This window comes from Clupea harengus, chromosome 19, assembly GCF_900700415.2.
Source record: "Clupea harengus chromosome 19, Ch_v2.0.2, whole genome shotgun sequence".
NCBI lineage: Eukaryota > Metazoa > Chordata > Actinopteri > Clupeiformes > Clupeidae > Clupea > Clupea harengus.
Genome location: NC_045170.1, coordinates 24201727 through 24222690, shown reverse-complemented (window position 1 = coordinate 24222690; position 20964 = coordinate 24201727). Strand labels below are relative to the sequence as shown.

The window sequence follows — 20964 nt, the reverse complement described above, 5'->3', positions numbered from 1 at the left end:
ACATGCAGGCAAAAAGGCCATCTACGCACCACAAGAATGATTGGGAGCCTACATTTAATACATACCCATCAGTAACCTTATAATTAGTGCCACCTTACAAATGTGAGTTCAGTAATCTGACTCCACTGTGGTGTTAATATAATGCATCTTCTATCTGATCCATTAGCTTCCTGGAACAAAAATCTAACCAATGAGCTGGAGGAGCTTTCTGGAATCCAAACTAGAATGACAAAGGAACAAAGAAGGGGGGTGGGGGTATAAACTGAAAAGTGGAATTAGAGGACAGGTGGGGTTGGGAACTGATGAAAGCTTCCATGTTTCCTAGGTAACTAAGTCACACTCATAGTAGCCCATGGTAGAGACATTCCCATAGTTTCTCTCAAAAATCTGTCAATTTGTTTGAGTAAGCACAACTTAAAGCCAACAAGCTAATTTCATGTCTTTAAATGTAAATCAAAAGATGATGCATTTCTTCTTCTTTAATTTCCATTAATAAACAACTTTTCTTCTTTGCAGGTCAAGGTTGGTCATAGTTGGTTGTTGTATGCTTCAGTCTTTGCATATATCAAGTATTTTGGTGAGGTATTTGTCCGATAAGCCTGCTGTTCTGTGTGGTTCCTTGCACATTGCACTGAGCTTTAATGGCATCGGCTTTTGGACAGAACGAGTATTTTCATTTTTTTGTTGTTTTGTTTTTCAGATTGGATCATATGTTAGACTGCAGTGTGTCTCTTTTCTTGTGTACTGCACTAACGGGGCCTCTTGATTCTCTTGAATGTATTTTCTGATGTTTCTTGAGATTGCCTTTGGTATTAAAGCACTTCCCACACTGAGAACACTGATATGGCTTTTCTCCAGTGTGGATCCTCTGGTGTGACTTGAGATAAGACATTCGGCTAAAAGTCTTTCCACATTGAGAACACTGATGTGGCTTTTCCCCAGTGTGGATCCTCTGGTGTGTCTTGAGAGAAGACGTTTGGCTAAAAGTCTTTCCACACTGAGAACAATGATATGGCTTTTCTCCAGTGTGGATCCTCTGGTGTGTCTTGAGAAAAAATGTGTGGCTAAAAGTCTTTCCACACTGAGAACACTGATGTGGCTTTTCCCCAGTGTGGATCCTCTGGTGTGACTTGAGAGAAGACGTTTGGCTAAAAGTCTTTCCACACTGAGAACACTGATGTGGCTTTTCCCCAGTGTGGATCCTCTGGTGTGACTTGAGATGACACATTTGACTATAGGCCTTACCACACTGAGAACAATGATATGGCTTTTCTCCAGTGTGGATCCTTTGGTGTGTCTTGAGGTAACACATTCCGCTAAAAGTCTTTCCACACTGAGAACAATGATATGGCTTTTCTCCAGTGTGGATCCTCTTGTGTGTCTTGAGAGAAGACATGTGGCTAAAAGTCTTTTCACACTGAGAACATTGATGGGGTTTTTCTCCAGTGTGTGTTCTTTGATGAATTGCAAGAGCGGAAAGTGCAGCAAAGGTTTTGAAACACTGGGAGCATTCATGTTTTTTCTTCCTTGTGTTCGATTGTTGATGACCAATGACTTTCTTTCTTCTTTCCCCTGTACTCCTTTTGCTTGAATGGATCCTTTGAACGTCTCCTATAACATTAGAAAATATTTTTAAAATAAGGTCCTCTCTCTTCGATTTGATAGATTAGTCCTACAACGCTGAATTGTTTTTATTTTTGATTGACTGGCTATTTGCTAGAACAGTATATCACTTTGAAGTCCCTTTGGCTAAAAGTGAACACCTAGAGACTACACTGTAAATGTAAGCGGAGATACAGGCACATGAGTTAGAGATCTGGAGACAAAAGGATGGCAGGCATTTTAAAGGATTTAAATGTAACAGTCTACAAATGATATCCCATCATTAAGGTATTCCCATGGTATCTCTATTCTCTCAATAAGTTTCACATGTCATTGAGTAAAGCACAGGATAAAGCGAGGGGATTAAACACTTTTGTTTTTAAACCAACTTTTAAATCACCTTCAACAGTATACATGGCTAACTTCCAATGGCATGAAATATTATTAAATATTTGATAATTATATTAACAGATATTAACATGAGATGACTGATGCAACTTACCTGTAGGAGTACAGTCATCGTGACCATATTCTCTCAAATCAGATTGTTCTTCCTGTTTAATTTCCAATGGTGAATACACTGGAGATGTGTATACTTCAGCCTTATACTCAGGTTCCAGTCCTGGCTTTTCTTCTACTTTCAGATTTGCAGAAAGATACTCTTGCAGGAAATCATCAAATTCTTCTTCTTTGTTCTCCTCCTTCACTGACATGAGCAGTTGTGATGGTTCAGTAGATCCTGACATTTCAGACTTTTGTTTCTAAAGAAAATCATTCAATGCAAGACCAATATAGTGAACATGTACAAACAAAGAACTACAGTGTAGTTGTACTGTTGGAGACTTACACTTCTGCAGTACGCTTCCAGAGAATTACACACATACTACTTCAGAGCATCCCAGTACCGGTCAGTTCAGTTCTGCTTAATAAATTCAATCTAACATTCCTTCAATGCAAGGATAACATAGTTAATTAAAGAATTACAGAATAGTTGTATTTTTGTTGAATTACACACATACAGTATCTATCCAGAGCATCCCAGTGTGTACCTTACAAAGATGAGTTCAGTATCCATCCAGAGCATCCCAGTGTCGACCTTCCAGAGATGAGTTCAGACTCCCCTCTGTGGTGTTAATATAGTGCATCCTCTGTGTGACCCATTACCTTCCTGGATTCAAGCCTAACCAATCAGCTGCCGGAGCTTTTGGAATGCAAACTAGAATTACAAAAGATTATGGGAAGGAATTCCATCAGCATTGTTCACATGTGATGGTCTTCAGGTGGGCGTGGTCAGTGTTCAACCAGCAGAGACAACACAAAGGAGGGTAGATGGGCCATTCCTGGATGTGTGAACTGAAAGGTGATTGGTGGGGGAAGGGAAGGTGGGGATGGGTTGGAGGTGTGAACTAAAAGGTTATGGAGCAGATGGGGTGGGGTGGGCTGGTAAACTGAAGAAACCATTTGTTTCTCAAAGCTTTTCATACTGTATGTTAGTGTGTGTATTTATGTAGGCATATGTGTATGTGTGTGTGATTGTTTGAATGTATGTATTTTTTTTATATAATCTAACTTATGAGGATAGAGGATAAATATAATGTTAGACCTGTATACCAGTTTGAAAAATTTTCTCTAAGAAAACATCACATTTAAACAGAAATAAAAGTTTCTTAGGTTATGATAAACACAGGGGGTCATATCTTGGCACCAGTGTCCCGGATATTTAGCCCTGTTAACACTGAACACTTTTTATCTGTTATTTTTCTTTGGATGAGAGCGGCAGTGGAGTATCTTGCCCTGCTAGAATGTTTGCACCCCTATGCTTAAATACCCTTCATTAATAATATAACAGAAATAATGTATGCATTCTCTGATGTCTGTATAGAACGGACCACCGAAGACAGCTCTTCCTACAGACAGTACCCATGAAAGGCTTCTCTCCGGTATGAACTGGTGGTGTGATATTGTGGCTGAGGAGCGAACAGGCTTCCACACTGAGAACACTGAATAAAGGAGTGTAGTAGGGGGTGGGGTGGATGTGTGAACTGAGAGGTTATGGGTAGAAAAGGGGTGGTAATATGAAGAAAGCCTCCATTCTTATCAGAATTTTTCATACTTCATGTAAGAGGACTTTTCATTTGTTTTGACTATGGGTGGCAGTGGAGAATCATGCCCAACTAGAATATTGTATGTGTACTATTTGTATTAAAAGTACAACAGAATTAAATACATTATTTTAAAATCAGAATCAGGTTTTATTGGCCAAGTAAGTTTGCACAAACAAGGAATTTGACTTGGTAAAGTGACTCTCAGTGTGCTTACACAAAATATACAACACAATACAATACAATACAATACAATACAAACAAACAAACCAGACAGTGATTGAAGTGCACAGAACAGACTCTATGACTGCGGTGTAGAACATGATCAGCAGATCCTGAGGCAGGTTGTACTTCCTAAGCTGGCGCAGGAAGTACATCCTCTGCTGGGCCTTCTTGATGATGGTGTTGATGTTGGGTTCCCACTTCAGGTTCCGGGAGATTGTGGATCCCAGAAACCTGAAGGATTCCACAGGCAACACAGTATTGTTGAGTATGGTGAGGGGGGGCAGTCCTTTGGGGCTCCTCCTGAAGTCCACTGTCATCTCCGCGGTTTTAAGCGTGTTCAGCTCTAGGTTGTTGCGACCGCACCACAGGACCAGCTGTTCAACTTCCCGCCTATATGCAGACTCATCATCATCACGGATGAGGCCGATGACTGATGTGTCGTCTGCAAATTTTAGGAGTTTAACAGATGGGTCTCCTGAGGTGCAGTCGTTTGTGTAGAGGGAGAAGAGCAGTGGGGAGAGCACACATCCCTGAGGTGCACCAGTGCTGACTGACCGGGTGCTGGATGTTGTTTCACCCAGCCTCACCTGCTGCTTCCTGTCTATCAGGAAGTTTGTGATCCACTGACAGGTGGAGGCAGGCACAGTGAGCTGGGTGAGTTTGGTGAGGAGGACTTCTGGAATGATGGTGTTGAACGCCGAGCTGAAGTCCACGAACAGCATCCTTGCATAGGTCCCTGGGGAGTCGAGGTGTTGCAGGATGTAGTGCAGCCCCATGTTGACTGCATCATCCACTGACCTGTTTGCTCTGTAGGCAAACTGCAGAGGGTCCAGCAGGGGGCCTGTGATGCCCTTCAGATGGGTATTCAGATGGTATTGACCAGTCTCTCAAAGGATTTCATGACCACAGACGTCAGGGCGACGGGCCTGTAGTCATTCAGTCCAGTGATGGAGGATTTCTTGGGAACCGGGATGATGGTGGAGCGTTTGAAGCAGGAGGGGACTTCACACAGCTCCAGAGATCTGTTGAAGATCCGTGTGAAGATGGGGGCCAGCTGATCAGCGCAGGCTTTCAGGCAGGAGGGTGACACACCATCTGGGCCTGCTGCTTTCCTTGTCTTCTGTCTCTGAAAGAGCTGGTACACATCCTCTTCACAGACCGTCAATGCCGGTGGGGAGTCAGGGGAGGTGATAACAGGGGTTGCAGATGATTGTGTGAAGTCTGAGTTGGAGCGGGTGAGGGGTGTGAATGTGGGGTGATCAAACCTGCAGTAAAACACATTCAGGTCGTCAGCCAGTTGAGGGTTCTCCATGGAGTTGGGGGAGGATTTCCTGTAGTTGGTGATGTCCTGCAGGCCTCTCCACACTGACGCAGGGTCATTAGCTGAAAACCTGTTTTTCAGCTTTTCAGAGTAGCTTCTCTTTGCTACTCTGATCTTCTTAGTAAATGTGTTTCTGGCCTGGTTGTACAGGATCCTGTCCCCACTCTTTGGCTTGACGAAGCTGATTGAGCTTTGCTGTGAACCACGGTTTATTGTTTTTAAAGATGCAGTACGTTTTGGTGGGTACACACATGTCTTCACAGAAACTAATGTATGACGTCACAGTGTCAGTGAGTTCGTCTAGTGATGTAGATGCAGCCTCAAAAACACTCCAGTCAGTGCAGTCAAAGCAGGCCTGTAGCTCCAGCTTTGACTCGTTGGTCCATTTCCTCACAGTTTTCACCACAGGCTTTGCAGATTTAAGTTTCTGCCTGTAGCTTGGGAGGAGATGAACCAGGCAGTGATCGGAGAGTCCCAAAGCTGCACACGAAACAGAGCGGTATGCATTCTTCAGTGTTGTGTAGCAATGGTCAAGTGTGTTTTTGTCCCTGGTGGGACACTTAATGTGCTGCCTGTATTTCGGAAGTTCGCGGCTGAGTTTTGCTTGGTTGAAATCCCCAAGTATAATCAGAAGAGAGTCTGGGTATTTTCGCTCCGTGCTGGTTATCTGGTCAGCCAGGTGCCGTAGTGCCTCGCTAAGGCAGGCTTGAGGTGGTATGTAGACACCGACCAGAATGAAAGAGGAAAACTCCCGTGGTGAATAAAATGGCTTGCAGTTAATGAATATGGATTCTAGGTGAGGAGTGCATATTTTCCATAGCACTGTGGCATCTGTACACCAACTTTCATTGATATAAAAGCAGATTCCTCCTCCCCTTGTTTTCCCCGTTAATTCCTTAACGCGGTCCCCGCGGTGGAGTTGGAAGCCCGGCAGATGGAGGATGCTGTCAGGGATGTACTCACCAAGCCATGTTTCAGTGAAACACAGGGCGGAAGATCCTGATATATCGCTGTTTATTTTGTTGAGGAGCAGCAGTTCGTCCATTTTGTTGGGCAGAGAGCGGACATTTGCCAGATGTAACGAGGGGAGCGGAGTTCGGAACCCCCGCTCTCGCAGTCTAACCAGCGCTCCAGCGCGCTTCCCTCGCCTGCGTCTCCTCCAAGCTCCACAGAGAGCTGCTGCTCCAAAAACCAATATTTTCAAAAAAGTTTCTGGGTCTGTAAAGTCTGGTGAAAGGGTTTGAGGAAAGGAATGTCGAACATTCATGAGTTTTTCTCTTGAAAAAGTAATCGTAGAAGGATTGCTGAAGACCGTATAAATAAACAAAAACATAAAAAGCACAAGAGAGCGCACCACCGTGTCGACCATCCGCGGCGCCATCTTGGGTTTCCAAGGCAGCAATCCCACTAAAAACACAGGAACAGACTCAAACCTACATAGAGATTTACCAGCAACCATCCTTAATTAAAAGGTCTCTTAGGCATCATAAAAATGAATGGGTGTCAACTTTTCAAACATAGGCATCCATAGTCTGTTCATCAATGATTCATGGACTTCTGAAGTTACCAAACTATAGAAAACAGACATCAATTTAATGCATGTCTACAATTCACAAACACACACTCACTGACACACACAGGGGAAATCCACTGAGTTTTTCAAAATGTGTATGGGATTAGAATGCACCTTCAGTTTATAGACCTTTACATAAGGGACAGTCATACATGTGGTGTCTTCCTTTTCTTCAGAACAGTCTAGACTATCCAGATCTTCAATCATTTGATATGATAATATATCAATATATGAAAGGGGGAAAAGATTGCATCTTATGACAATCGAAAAACACACTTAGTTTAACTTCTTAGTGCTTTTTCAGATGTGAATCGTGTTTTGGTATTTGATGTAGCCAAGATGAGATTGAAACACTCGCTGATAGAGTAGGGGCTGCATAACTAACTTAATTAACTGCATTATTAACTAACTTAATAGGAAATGTTTGCGCCAGGTGCACCAAATCTCCTCTCAATGGTCGGTTCCCAATTAGGAATCTGGTCACAGTTGTTGACCGTTTAGTTTTTAATAATTCAATGCGTCGGTTTGAGTTTTTTTATTTTTATAAAAATATCTAACTGAAAATACTTTTTTGATTCTTCTTGGTAATGGGAGATATAAAATACTTTGGATTCCGCAGCATTGCCAAAATTGTTAACTATTTGCATTCCTGCACCAAAAACTTTTTGCTTCTTTTTTTTAGACGGATGGTACGGTGATTCTCACCCAAATATTAACTGGCTATTATAACGCATCCTTCATGACGTTTGGCTACCCAACAGTTGCTAAGGCACAAAGTGTTGCATTCTTTTGATGTTGCATTCCTCTGACGTGTTTGCATTACCATGTTTCACGGCCATGCATTTGTTTTGAATGTTCTGTTGGACAATATAGTAACTTGTGTCATTTGTTTGGAGTTTTTAACAGGTGTCTCCATACAGAAGTTGTCCATATTCTTCATTCTCTCAAACTGCGTAAAGATGCTTAATTCGGAGGTTCCTTAACCTGTAGCCCTCTGCTGGGTAAGTATTTTATCAGATTGTTTGTTTTTCGGCTTTGTGAAATCACACTTTCAGCAGAGACGTTGTCTAAGAGGGAAAACACCATTGCAATATTAAGAATTACGCGCTGTAGATGTGTTCTATAATGTATGACTAAACATTCTTATTACTATTGTAATTGAGGCTATGGAAAAAAAAACTCTGTTCATCTCCTAAATTCTTTTTCAGAGGTGAAACTTGATTCAAACTCTGATGTAACTAGTACTAGCTGTTACAGTATGGGCTGCATAGTGACTGCATAGTGACTAGAAATCATTTTTGCTGAAGACATTTCTGTACCAAATGCTTTATACTTCTTTTTTAGATGGATTGTGATTCTCTCCCAATTTTTCCTTTGTGTTTCACTTTTTTGATACTTTATCACTGTTAAGAATATCTAATGAAGGAAATTAGTTGTTAAACACACACAGCTAGACACAGCTTAGATATAGTAGTATTAAACATACACAGCTAGACACAGCCTAGATAGAGTAGTATTAAACATACACAGCTAGACACAGCCTAGAAAGAGTATCACACACACACAGCTAGACACAGCCTAGAAAGAGTATCACACACACACACAGCTAGACCCAGCCTAGATAGAGTAGTATTAAACAAACACAGCTAGACACAGCCTAGAGAGAGTAATATTGAACACACACAGCTAGATGGAGTTTAGATAGAGTGGCATCACACACACACACACACACATATAGATCTGAAGCAAACACAAAGGGGGCTGAGCTTGGCACTCTGAAGGGGCAGGGGTGAGTGTTTACAGTAGCCAGTCCAGAGTGGAGCATCAAACATACACAGCTTGGCCCTGCCCAAGATGTCCTGGCATCAGACACACAGGGTCCAGGCTCGGTCCTCTGAATGAGGCAGAGTCCAGAGTGTAGCATCACACACACACACCAAGGCCCAGTCCAAAGCATAGTAGCATCAAACACATGCAGTCAAGTTTAACCTACTGAAGGGGCAAGAAGGGGGCCATGAGCGTTTACAGCTGGGTCTAGAGTGGCATCAAACACACTGGGCCAAGCCGGAAACAGAGTATCAAACACACAGGGGGCAAGGCAGGCACAAGGGGTGAGTCTTTCCAGTCGGGCTGAGGGTGCAGTATCCAACACACATAATCAGGCTCAGCCCAAAGAGAAGTGGCAGTAGGCTTGGTCTGTTGATCTGGGGTAAGAGCTGATAGGGTAAAGACTTGTGCTGGACCAGGGCCTTGGTGCAGCATGAGACATACACACAAAGACATGTAGCACTGGACACACAGGGATGAGGATGGCCCTCTGTGTGTGTGTGTGCTCGTCCGCCCCACTCTCGTCTCCCGGGGGAATGAAATGCAAACTGTCAGTTTGACAGGGTCATGTCCAGGGCCCCGTCGCACACGGTACTAAATTCACGCCCAAGGAGGGAGAGATGAAGAGTCTGTTTTTCCAAACATCACTCCGTCCTCTTTGTGATCTGACACTTTCCCCGACACTTTTATTGTTTTGGTGCTATATAAATTAAATTGAATTGAATTGAATTCATCTAAATTGAGAACACGCTGAGAATGGCTGTAGAAATATGAACACTGACTAACTGACAGAGAGAGAGAGAGAGAAAAAAAAGAGAGAGGCAGAGTGTGAGAGAGAGGTTTTTGCAATAAAGACCATCTGTTTTCGCTCTGCCTCTCACCCCGTGTTGTGAAGCCTTTCCTGGAAGAGAGCAGTCAGCAAACCTGCGCCAGTCTGGCTGTCACTTAGATACAGTGCCTCAGAACACAGCTGAGACCCAGAGATGGAACGTCAGCAGTTTTGGATTCTGTTGTGATTCCGCACAAGTTTTATTGCACTCTCCGGGACAGCGAAGCCTTAGATTCTTTCCATGATGGCGGCAGTCTGCAAAGGTCAAAGGTCAGAGATGGCTGATGGTCAGGGATGGAGGATGTGAGATGGGCAGCAACTGGGAGATTGGTCCACACTGTCTGATGTGATGAGGTTGACAGGCCTCTACAGGATGACCTCACCCCGAGCGTCCGAGTGGAGTTCCACTTAATGGGGAAGAACAGAGCGCAGGGCACGCGCACACACACACACACACACACACACACACACACACACACACACACACACACACCAACACGCACACACACACGCACACACACACACACACACACACACACACACACACACACACACACACACACACACACACACACACACACACACACACACACACACACACAGCTGTTATTCATCTCTAGACACTCACGTTGAGAAGGCTGTATCAATAACAGGAGGCATTGGGAAGGGGTTACTGTGTCTGCCTGCCTGCGAGATGTTTTCTTTTAATACGCTGGGAAAAAAAGACAGCAACATTATGGTAGCGACGGAGAGGATCTGCTCCTGTCTCTGTTCTAACCCCCCCCCCCCCCCCCTCCATCTCTTTCTCTCTCTCCTTGGCCCCAGGGATGTTGATCTGCTCCAGTCTCTGTTCTCCTCCCTCCCTCTGTCTCTCTCTCCTTGGCCCCAGGGATGTTGATCTGCTCCAGTCTCTGTTCTCCTCCCTCCCTCTGTCTCTCTCTCCTTGGCCCCAGGGATGTTGAAAACACTACAAATCTCCTGCATGTAAATGGGGCATATTATGGATGACTGCCACTGTTGCATGAAGTGCCACTCTCATGGGAGCATATCAGATGCATGCATACACACACACACTCGCATACATACATACACACACACACCTACACTCACATACATACACAAGTACACACATACACACTCACATACACACACACACACATACACTTGGATACATACACAAGTACACACACACACACACACACACACACACACACACACACACACACTCTCACAGGTCTTCAGATTCAGTGCTGGCCTACACCCCTCACATTTCTCTCACCCCTCATCTCTCTCTCCCACTAGATTCTGCCACTGGATCTATTACACACACAGGATGGACTGAATCCCTGTAGCTCCATGGGTGCGATGATCCTGCCATGCCAGTTAGCATGCCAACCTCCATGGGTGCGATGATCTTGCCATGCCAGCTCACATGCCAACGTGACTCTATTTCTGCTAACACCATCTGTGATCTCTCACCTTTGTCTTCTCAGCACACGTGGAAAAAAGCTCTGAGAAGCAGTGAACGCTAAACTGATAACGGGTGCTTTGGCATCAGCTTTGACTTCTCTGTGTCTTGTGACAGGGTTATACCGCAGCTAGAGGGAGACAAAGCCCCTCTGAGATGGAGGAAGAGGCAGCCAATCGCTTCTTTTTTAATGGTTAGAGAGTAGAAGTAAGAGGAAGAAGCACATCGCTTCTTGACTCTTGCATGTTTTGAGGCAGACAACTGATCAACAAAAAAAAAAGCTGTGGGATTTATGTCCTTGAGTTGTGGTTCTAATCTGACTGAATCAATATTTTAAAAATAAAGATTTTTAAGCAGAAAACCTGACAAGCTGAAGTCTTGCTGTGTACTCTTGAAGATACTGTATTTATTGACTAAGAGTGAAAGATGATTACACGTAGAAAAGTGAAGATAGTCCCTATGTGAGCTAAATAGATTTTAAGATCTTCTCTGATCGTCTGGTGCAAGATGGTGTCTATGCTGTCTCACCCACTCTTCCAGCAAACTCCACAAAGGCCACAGACATGTGTGTGTGTGTGTGTTTCTCTCTCTCTCTCTGTGTGTGTGTGTGTGTGTGTCTCTGTGTGTGTGTGTGTGTTCATGTGTGTGTGTCTTTTCTCTTTTACTCTCTCTCAAACACACAGCATTACCACGGAGACTCTGTCTCCCAGGGGCAGTAAATACCCCTCCAACTCTGCAATAACTTGCCAACAGTAATTGACATAGTCTCACTACAAGCAAGCAGATCCCACATTATCCTGCACTCCATGTCTGCACGGACTTCAGTCTGGAAAAGAAAAATGGCCAGAGAAGATTTATTAATTCTCTGCGTTCAGAATCTGGAGTCCTACTTTCAGATGCTTCTGAAATTCAGAACAGGGCAGTTTATTTTTATAAAGTAGTGAGGTAAATAATGAAAGGGTTAATGAGAATGTGTTTTTAGATAACTTGCCTCAGGTTTCAACTGAATCTTTGGCCAAGCTTGACACTGCTGTGCCGGAGGTGGGACAAGACTTGCTGGCAGCACTTAATGACAGTGTAGCCGGAGGGCATCTGCCAGTGAGTTGTCACAGAACAGTCCTCACTCTCCTCCCCAAAAAAGGTGACCTCTCCGACATAAAGAGCTGGAGACCCGTATCACTCCTGTGTAGTGATAACAAGATTGTATCTAAAGTACTGTCCAAAAGGCTGAGTAAAGTGATGGAGCAGGTTATCCATTCAGACCAGACTTACTGTGTACCCAGCAGATCAATTGCCGTCAATGTATCATTGATTTGTGATGTCATTGACGTCTCAAGACTATTGAAGCTTGACGTGGGCTTGGTATCATTAGATCAAGAGATGGCCTTTGATCGAGTAGAGCATTTGTATTTGTGGGATGTTTCAGTTGCTTTTGGTTTTGGCGAAGGTTTTATCAACATGATCAGAGTTCTGTACAGCAATGTACCACACACACACACACACACACACACACACACACACACACACACACACACACACACACACACACACACACACACACACACACACACACACACACACTACCACTGTGCTGCTGAGTGAGGGAAACAGACAGACCGTAAAATGAGAGATGAGGGAAAAGACCAAAAGATGAAGAGAAGACAGATAATAAAACAGTGTGGGAAAAAAATACATGAAAGAGAGAGAGGGAGAGAGTTTACGCAAAGGAGAAAGGACAGACATTGTGTGAAAAAAGGGAGAGCAAGCTCACAGCATTTCTGTTTTTGTAAGGGTATGTTTAGATTTGATTAAAGGAGCCATCGTATGCCCATTTTTCCACAAGTTGATATGGTTCCTTGGGGTCTTAATGAAATGTTTGTAACATATTTTGGTCAAAATACCACAAGAATCATTTCAAACAGCACCCTTTTTACCCTGTCAAAAACACCTCCCCACAGATTGACCTGTTTTGAGTGCCTGTTCCTTTAAATGCTAATGAGCCAGCTCCCCCCTCCCCCCTCTCCCCTCCCCCCTCCTCCACGAGATGCGCTCGCCTAGCTGTTGCCTGCCCAGCAAGCCATTACCTTTTTAGAATTATGGCTACTGCAGATGAAGATAGCGTTGTGCAACCATATCGTTTTGAACCAGAGTCAGACCCTGAACAAGAAGAGGCTCCCGAACAAGTTCGAGAAGTTAGGGCTCAACAGGACGTTTCTGAATGGTAAGTTACCTTTGTCACTTCTACATTTTTTGTTTGTTTGTACATTGGCTAAGGCCTCACAGTCTTGTTAGCGGTTTTGAGAGCATAGTGGTGCTAGAGATTCGAGATACGTGAATAATTTGTGCATGTATGAGTATGTAGCAAATACAGTGTGTTTATGTAAGTTACTGTTTGTGTAAATGCAAGTAACGGGAACGCCATAAAGATATAAATACTACATGAGTAAAGTTCCATCTGTAAACTAAAGTGTTATCTGACAACAGTAATGGACCAAGCAGGTTGTAGTGGCTAAAGTTCCCTTCTTGTTATCAGGAATTAATTTTCAACATATTCATTCACCTAACCACTCTAGACGGAAAGAACGAGTCTCTTCACGTGTTTAGTGCGTTTAACTACGGTAGAAAACAGTGTTTTCGCTCCGTCTTTACTGAATACTGAACAATGAAATAAATCGCACAGTTCCTTTACACTCCATCAATGCGCGAGCAGACTACGTCGTAGCTCACTACCACGCGCACTCCAAAGCAACTCTTATGTCCAATGCATATCTGGTTATTCTAAGCAATGCATGTACACTAAACATATATTAAACTGAAATGCAAAACTATAAAATACAATTATGCAATCATTATAATGAGCAATCACTAAATATGAATCTAAACAACATAATATCTTAATCTGAGTCTAAATTACAATGTGGAAAATGGCACTAACACAGATGTAGAACATAACGTAACGTGTTTACCTCTGTTTATTAGCGTTCAAACATTGTTTTCTCATTATATCGTTGTATTTGTCAACTTGTGTCTGTAATCGTAACACAACATTCAAATACACTTCACCTGCAATGTTGTCACTTTTTAAAACTTCTTATCTATACAGGCGTATTTGTGCCAAGTGTGAGCAAATGCCTACAGAGCCTGAGAATGGATGCTGCAGGGAGATGCCACAGGTAAAATTATTTGTGAATGACATGGTAATTATGCAGTCATCTTGTTTTATATTCCATGATACTTACACTTTCAATATTCAAGGTAACAAGAAGACTACTGCAGCTTCCAAACCAACCAACGTGCATCATCCGGGACTTTTAGCTGTGTGATTGAATGTGTTCTCACTACAGAATGCATTCAACATCTATAGAGCAGACTATGGGCCTTATGTCTAAGGGGAATATAGCAGTAAGTTGTTTTGTTTTTTATGCATGAGTCATCAGTGATTTCTGCAATACAAATATAACTGGGGAAGAAAATACAATAAATGAATCTTCCCTCTGTCTTACTTTGCTTACTGCTCATCTTGCATGTGTCAACTGTTGACATGTTACATACCAAAACTGTTTCTATAGACTTGCTTCAAAGAATGCCACAGAGCTTTTTAAACATAGTTATTAAATGTACTGGCTAGTACATATAAATACAAAAAAGACCAATTATAATAAAAACATTGATTACAAAATCATACTTTGTGCCATCAGTAGCCATACTGTTAACAAAGGAAGACTCAATAGATGCGTGTCACCATTTATTCTCTAAATACAATGTAAACTTTGCTCAGACGTTACAGGTATTTGGTGTACAGAAGCTTTGTTAGCTGGTCTTGGGGCTTTCTGGGACGGAGAATCTGGGTGGTCCTGCTTTCCTGCTCCAGATGCTGCTTTGGAGGATCTGTCTGACAGGCCACATGATGTAGCCTAGGACACTGTTCAGATGTTCTTCCTTAACCACAAGAGCAGCAATGTTATTCATGTTTTTTCCTGAATGTAATAAAAGGAAAATACTCCATACTGTAAATAAAATGTCATCTCACTGACCATTATCCTTGCACTGCAATGCATGAAACATGAACTAAAAGCCAATACATCTCTAGCATTTGAAGAAATGTTGTATTCCATTACACCTAATATCAGTTTCACAACACAGAAAAGTAGGTACAATAACATTGGCATACTACCAACCCGGCATTTTTCCCATAAATCATTATGAAATAATCCTACAGTGAACAGTATTTTTAACTTGTGCTGTACTATACACAAAATCCTCAAATGCCCCAGTGACAAACTGTTTTGGTAACTGCAGGTGAGTCTAAGCTGCTTATCAAGTCGTTTATGAATGATGCCTTTTTAATGCGAGAATTCTCTAACCTTAACAACGGGAATCATACATTTTAGCGATACATTATTATCCGTTGGTTATCAACTACTATTATTAGCTATGATACTCTCTTGAGCAATCTACAGCGCTAATAGCTAGCGAGCTGTTTACGGCCACAACCCACACAAAGTTCTAAATGCCCGTGATATGTTGTGCTGTTGGATGTGACAACAGACGCCAAAGAAACCTAGATGTACAATTGATACAATCGTGAATAATTGCTGTGTCTTCTCTCTGCAGCTAAACTCTCCTGAGCCAGCTAGAGTGCTAATAGCTAGCGAGCTGTATAGCTCTTTTCTATGGGCTTTAGCTACAACTCATTAGCCCATATTGGCACTCTTGCTTGCTCAGGCTTAGTTTTGATAAGACACAGCACTTATTCACGATTGTATCAATTAACCACCACTAAAATAACACGGTTCATAAATCGCTGTTTGAATTAGTCCCCCTACAACATGCTAACGTCGTTAACCACCACACTGAATGGGCAAGTAACAGAGGGGGGGGGGGGGGGGGGGGGGGTTTGCTGGGGATGAGGAGGGTGGTGGGCCAAGGCCATGTAGGGAACCTCCCAATGTGTTGTGACAGGCCAACACACGGGAATCTCATTCGCAGACTCAATCATGACGTTTCTGACCTAGAGGAACCATAACAAAGATCGCCAATGGTTTTTTTCCAGCGTTTTTGGGTTGGTAGACATGCCAGATACCCAAATGAACGTGTAGAAGCACTAAAAAAGTGGAATTTTCATAATATGGCACCTTTAAAATATAATTCTTTTTTACTACATTCCTTTTACTCTCATGGTATTATTGCTGAGGTCTTCTAGAATATAATCAAAAATGCCACTTTTGCCTCAATGTTTTTACTTAGGGGAAATATACAAAACAACAAAAAAATTCAGACTACCTAAAAAAGGCTCGGACTCAGTAGGGTTAAAGACCTCACCTGCACTGAAAACAAGAACCACTTCATGCCTTGGAAAAACCCCACACAGCCCACAGCCCACACCTTGGCCTCACAGCGCACCAGGAACTCTTGCAAGTACATTACAGTGTTCTCAGAAAGAGAAAGAGAAAGAGAGAGAGAGAGAGAGAGAGAGAGAGAGAGAGGCTCACAGCATTGATCTTCTTAAAGACCTCACCTGCTTATGAAAAAACCCACCCAACAGTACAATGTGTGTGTGTGAGCATAGGTATGTCCTCTACCTTAAACCAGTCCTTCAGCTTTCCATGAGCACATCATTTCCAGACCTCAGCCATCACCAGGAAGTCACACAACAGGGCCCACACCTTGGCCACACAAGTACATTACAGAGAGAGAGAGAGAGAGAGAGAGAGAGAGAGAGAGATAGAGAGAGAGAGAGGCAAACAAATATATTCCAGCTCCTCAAGTCTTTAGATCTCTGGCCCTCTGCTACAGGGCCTATCGGAGTTGAGAAGGGGCAAAAAACAGCAGGAGACAGAAGACTCACACACACACACACTCACACACCTCATCCCAATACCTGAGCATGCAAGTGAGGAGGAGATTGGAAGAGAGTGGGATGATGAGATGGAGAAATAAAGATGTAGAGATGGAGAGCGCAAGAGATAGACACAGAGATGAGAGAGATGAAGTGACAGAAAGACAGAGAGATGAGGAAAGATCAAGGACTGAGAGAGAGAGAGAGATTAAGGACAGAGAGAGAGAGAGAGTGAAGGAAAGAGAGGAAGAAAAAGGAAGCGCTGGGACAAACAAACGCAGGTCGACATCCTGCTCTGCTGGCCTCTCCTCCAGCCCTGAGTCATGTCTCATGCTCACCACTGCAGTTACCCAGTATCCCCCTCTCTCTCTCTCTCTCCCTGGCCCTCTGTCTCTCTTTCTCTCCCTCCATCTCTCTCTCTCTTTCCGTCTCTCTCCCTCTGTCTCTCTCTCTGTCACTCTCCCTCTGTCTCTCTCTCTCCCCGTCTCTCTCCCTCCGTCTCTCTCCCTGTAATAATAATACATAATACCCCTGCAGAGAATGCTTTATCACATTAATGTGCGTTTTGTTTATTAATACATTGTATGTATATGAGAGCAATCTGTTAGGTATTCTTGAATATTCTTTTAAACAAAGTATGTGTGCACATGTGGTTTGAAGACACATGGACAATGGACGCGATAAATTGTGGCAGTTCAACAGAGTGGATAGTGAGCACACATAACAAAGCCAGCTGAATTTGCTTTCTTAATAAACAAGTTGAGCTTAACCCTTAGCTGGTTAATGACAGGGACAGTAAGATTTATTTTATGCGAGAGGAGCAGAAAAGTGGACACTAGGTAAAAACAGTACTGGAAAATAGGGCAAAGCGCGGGATTGGAGATTGCTGGCTGATGTCGGTAGCTCTTCTACAGACGACTGGTTTACGCTCAATGACATGCTAAATTTAAGTTTCTTTTCTTGGGAACTTGAGCGGGAGGGGTTGCTGGTAGATCTGGTTTAAGATCTCAGGTTTGGAATGTTTGGAATGTAGAATTAATTTACATATCAGTTAATACCCGATGCCTTAGCCTGAGTACTTCATTTCGTCGTCACCTGAACAAGGTGAACTTTAATGTTCCAAAGCAAACGTTCTAGCAGACAAATTCTAATTCAGTGCTACATTGAAAATAAGCAGAAGAAGCAGTATGGAACAACCGCCAAACAGTAAGTTATTCACTCCATCCAGTATTTCTTACTGCATAAATTGCGCATAAAATAGAGAAAAAAAAGACTTAATGTTAAATTGCAACTTTTTCCCCGCTTGTTCTGCCCTCCTGATGGTGGTGTAAAGTTACGCATAGTCTGGCTCAACCACTGCCATTGCTTGTCCCAGTCCTTTGGTGTCAGGTGGATAAATATGTCAACTTTTATGGATTTATTCCAGAAATTATGGATTTCACCCATTTAAATTGCTTATGGAAATAAACATGAAATTATAGGGAGTGATTGACGCTGTTGGTATATGACACCCCCTTTATGCCACAAAAGCGATTCAGGCCTTATAAATTATACATTTTCTAAAAGCTTATGAGGATTTCATTTTATCCCTATATTGAGGGGGCACAAGACTTTGCATTTTACCCCGTTATGAATGCACTCTTTGTTTCCTAGCTACACTTTAATATCATGAAATACAAATCATATAGGCCCATAGTGTATGACCCGGTTGTCTCAGTTGGAGGAAGAGAGCCCTTATATTCCACGAAATCAAGTACACAAATTGAGTCTTAATCCCAGTGGTTTAGATTCATTTTGAATTAAGAGTATACTTTAATCTTGAAAATGGTTTAATCTTCTGCAGTGAGGCTGTTGTTGCTGGGGAAGAATGAACTGGACAATGGCCGAGTGGGAAACCTCATCCTTGGAAGAGATGCATTTCAGACTGAAGCCTTTGAGGTTTCTGAAGAATATGTAGGTGAGAAAGTCAAAGGACAGGTGGAGGGAAGACCCATCACAGTCATTAACACTCCTGACCTGTTTCATCCCCAACGCACAATACATGAGCTCTCGGTGGCAGTGAAAGAGTGTGTGTACCTGTCTGCTCCAGGGCCTCATGTAATTCTACTGGTGCTGCAGCCTGACAACTTCTCAGAGGAGGACAGAGACAAAGTGAAAGACATACTGAACTTGTTCAGCGATGAGGCCATGAACTATACCATTGTACTAACTACTGTTAGAAGTGCCCAACATGGCTCTACAGCTGACGCTGGTGAAAAAGAAGATCCTTTAGGCCTGATCATAGAAGAGTGTAAGATGAGGCATCAAGAATTTGATAAGAAATACAGAATCCATCAGTTCCTTGAACTCTTTGAGAAGATAGACAAGATGATGGAGGAGAATGGGGGAAGATATCTCACCTGTGAGGAAATTGGGGTGATACCAGGGGGCTCATTACTTCCAGAGAGCAAACAGAAAGCAAAAAGAGGAAGAGAGAGTGATTCTCACAAAGGGGAAGAATGGAGGAAGAAGAAGAAGAAGAGAACAGGAGGTAGGAACCTGTGATAAACAACTTATAAACGTATAACCATCGTTTCATGGTGAATACTGTGTTACATCTATCTGCTCCACAAATTAAATGATGGTGATAAATAATAAAACAGGAATTCTTCAATAGTTAGTTTAATATCTGAATGATAACGATAATGATAATGATAAGATCAGCACAATGGTTTGGTAGAATGTTTTGGTTTTGCACACATCCAACAGCAGTATGACTTTAATCATTCTCATCCAAGTCTTAGATTAAAGGATTAGTCAAACCTGTCTGGATACTGTGGTCAGACATTGTCTTTCACACTTACTCTCAGTACAGGTAATTGTCAAAGAACAAATATAGTTTATGGTTTTATGGTCTTTTCATTTCTAGAGATTGCAGCCATACAGCATGCGCAAGAAGTCATGGCACAGGTTCAACACAAGTTTGAGGAGAAAATCAAACACCATGCCCAGACCAACACAGAATTCATGAAGTTCATCAAGTACATTCCCTGTTTCAGTAAAATAGCAAAATAGTTTTCCTGAATCTTCTGTTTATTAGAACAAACTATCTACCTATCTATCTATCTATGAATGACTTGTTTGTTTGTTGTGTCCAGGGACATAATGACAGATCTGCTAAAGAAAACGATACAGAAAACCACTATCGGTGTGTTTGGAAAGACAGGAGATGGTAAAAGCTCCCTGATAAATGCCATCCTAGGTGAGGAGGGGCTGTTACCGACAGGGACACTCAATGCTTGTACATCAGTCATCATACAAATGGAGGCTGGGGCTGAGAGAGACCAGTACACAGCAACTATTGAATTCATCTCAAAAGAGGTTTCTTACAACTGTTACATTACTACTGTCATACTGTAATGTTACAACTCACATCCTATGTTTAAAATGAATACTGAAAAATACTTACATACTGTACTTACAAAAATACATTTTCATTTGTAGGAGTGGGAAAATGAGCTAAAAAGCCTTCTAGATTTTCTAGCAGAACACCCCGAGGAAAGGGATGAAACCATCTGCAAAATGGCAGAAGACAAGATCAAAGCACTGTATGGAAAGGATGCTACTAGCAAAAGCTTTGATGAACTCATGATGCATGATCGTTCAGCAGTTATCGCAGGCCTGCTCAGGTTAACCCCTAAAACCATCTCAGAGCTTACGGTTAGTTACAGTTCTTGTAGCTGTAAATTGTAATTGTATGTGAGTTCAAGTGAGTTTATTTATAGCTTATATTTGTGAAAAATTATAGCCTAATGAGTCTAATTCTATGCTCAAACAGGCCTCAGATCTCTCTGAAGAAATCAGGCCTTATATTCAACATCATGAGTCTGATCTTGGGGGACTCTATTGGCCAATAGTGAAGATTGTGAGAATCAAAGTCCCAGATCACCAAGAGCTTCTACAGAACATTGTGCTAGTTGACCTCCCTGGAAATGGAGATTGTAATCAGACCAGAGACAAGATGTGGAAATCAGTAAGTGCGAGTCGTTTGTGCAATAAAAAACTGACAGCAGTCAGCCTTGTTGTTTGTTGTGCTCACTGTATTTGTCACAAACTGAAGGAGATACTGGATGCATGTGGAGGTTAGCGCAGAACTTATTTGAATGAGACAAATTACTTAAAGTAACTCACAGGATTCT

General features: G+C 42.5%; 2 protein-coding genes across 2 annotated transcripts; one reads left to right on the top strand and one right to left on the bottom strand.

Annotated features, from left to right (window-relative positions):
- Positions 1–684: 684 nt before the first annotated feature.
- Positions 685–2122, bottom strand: LOC116224923 (gastrula zinc finger protein XlCGF49.1-like). The gene is made up of 2 exons (XM_031585813.2): positions 2105–2122; positions 685–1441 (listed from the first exon to the last, which is right to left on the bottom strand). The coding sequence occupies exons 1-2, from the start codon at positions 2120–2122 to the stop codon at positions 707–709; spliced, it is 753 nt and encodes a 250-aa protein (XP_031441673.1). The 3' UTR covers positions 685–706.
- A 10934-nt stretch (positions 2123–13056) lies between these two features.
- Positions 13057–19840, top strand: LOC116224922 (GTPase IMAP family member 9-like). Its single transcript, XM_031585812.1, has 3 exons — positions 13057–13168; positions 18630–19316; positions 19695–19840. Exons 1-3 carry the CDS (start codon positions 13057–13059, stop codon positions 19838–19840), a joined length of 945 nt encoding a protein of 314 aa, XP_031441672.1.
- The last annotated feature ends 1124 nt before the right edge of the window (positions 19841–20964 follow it).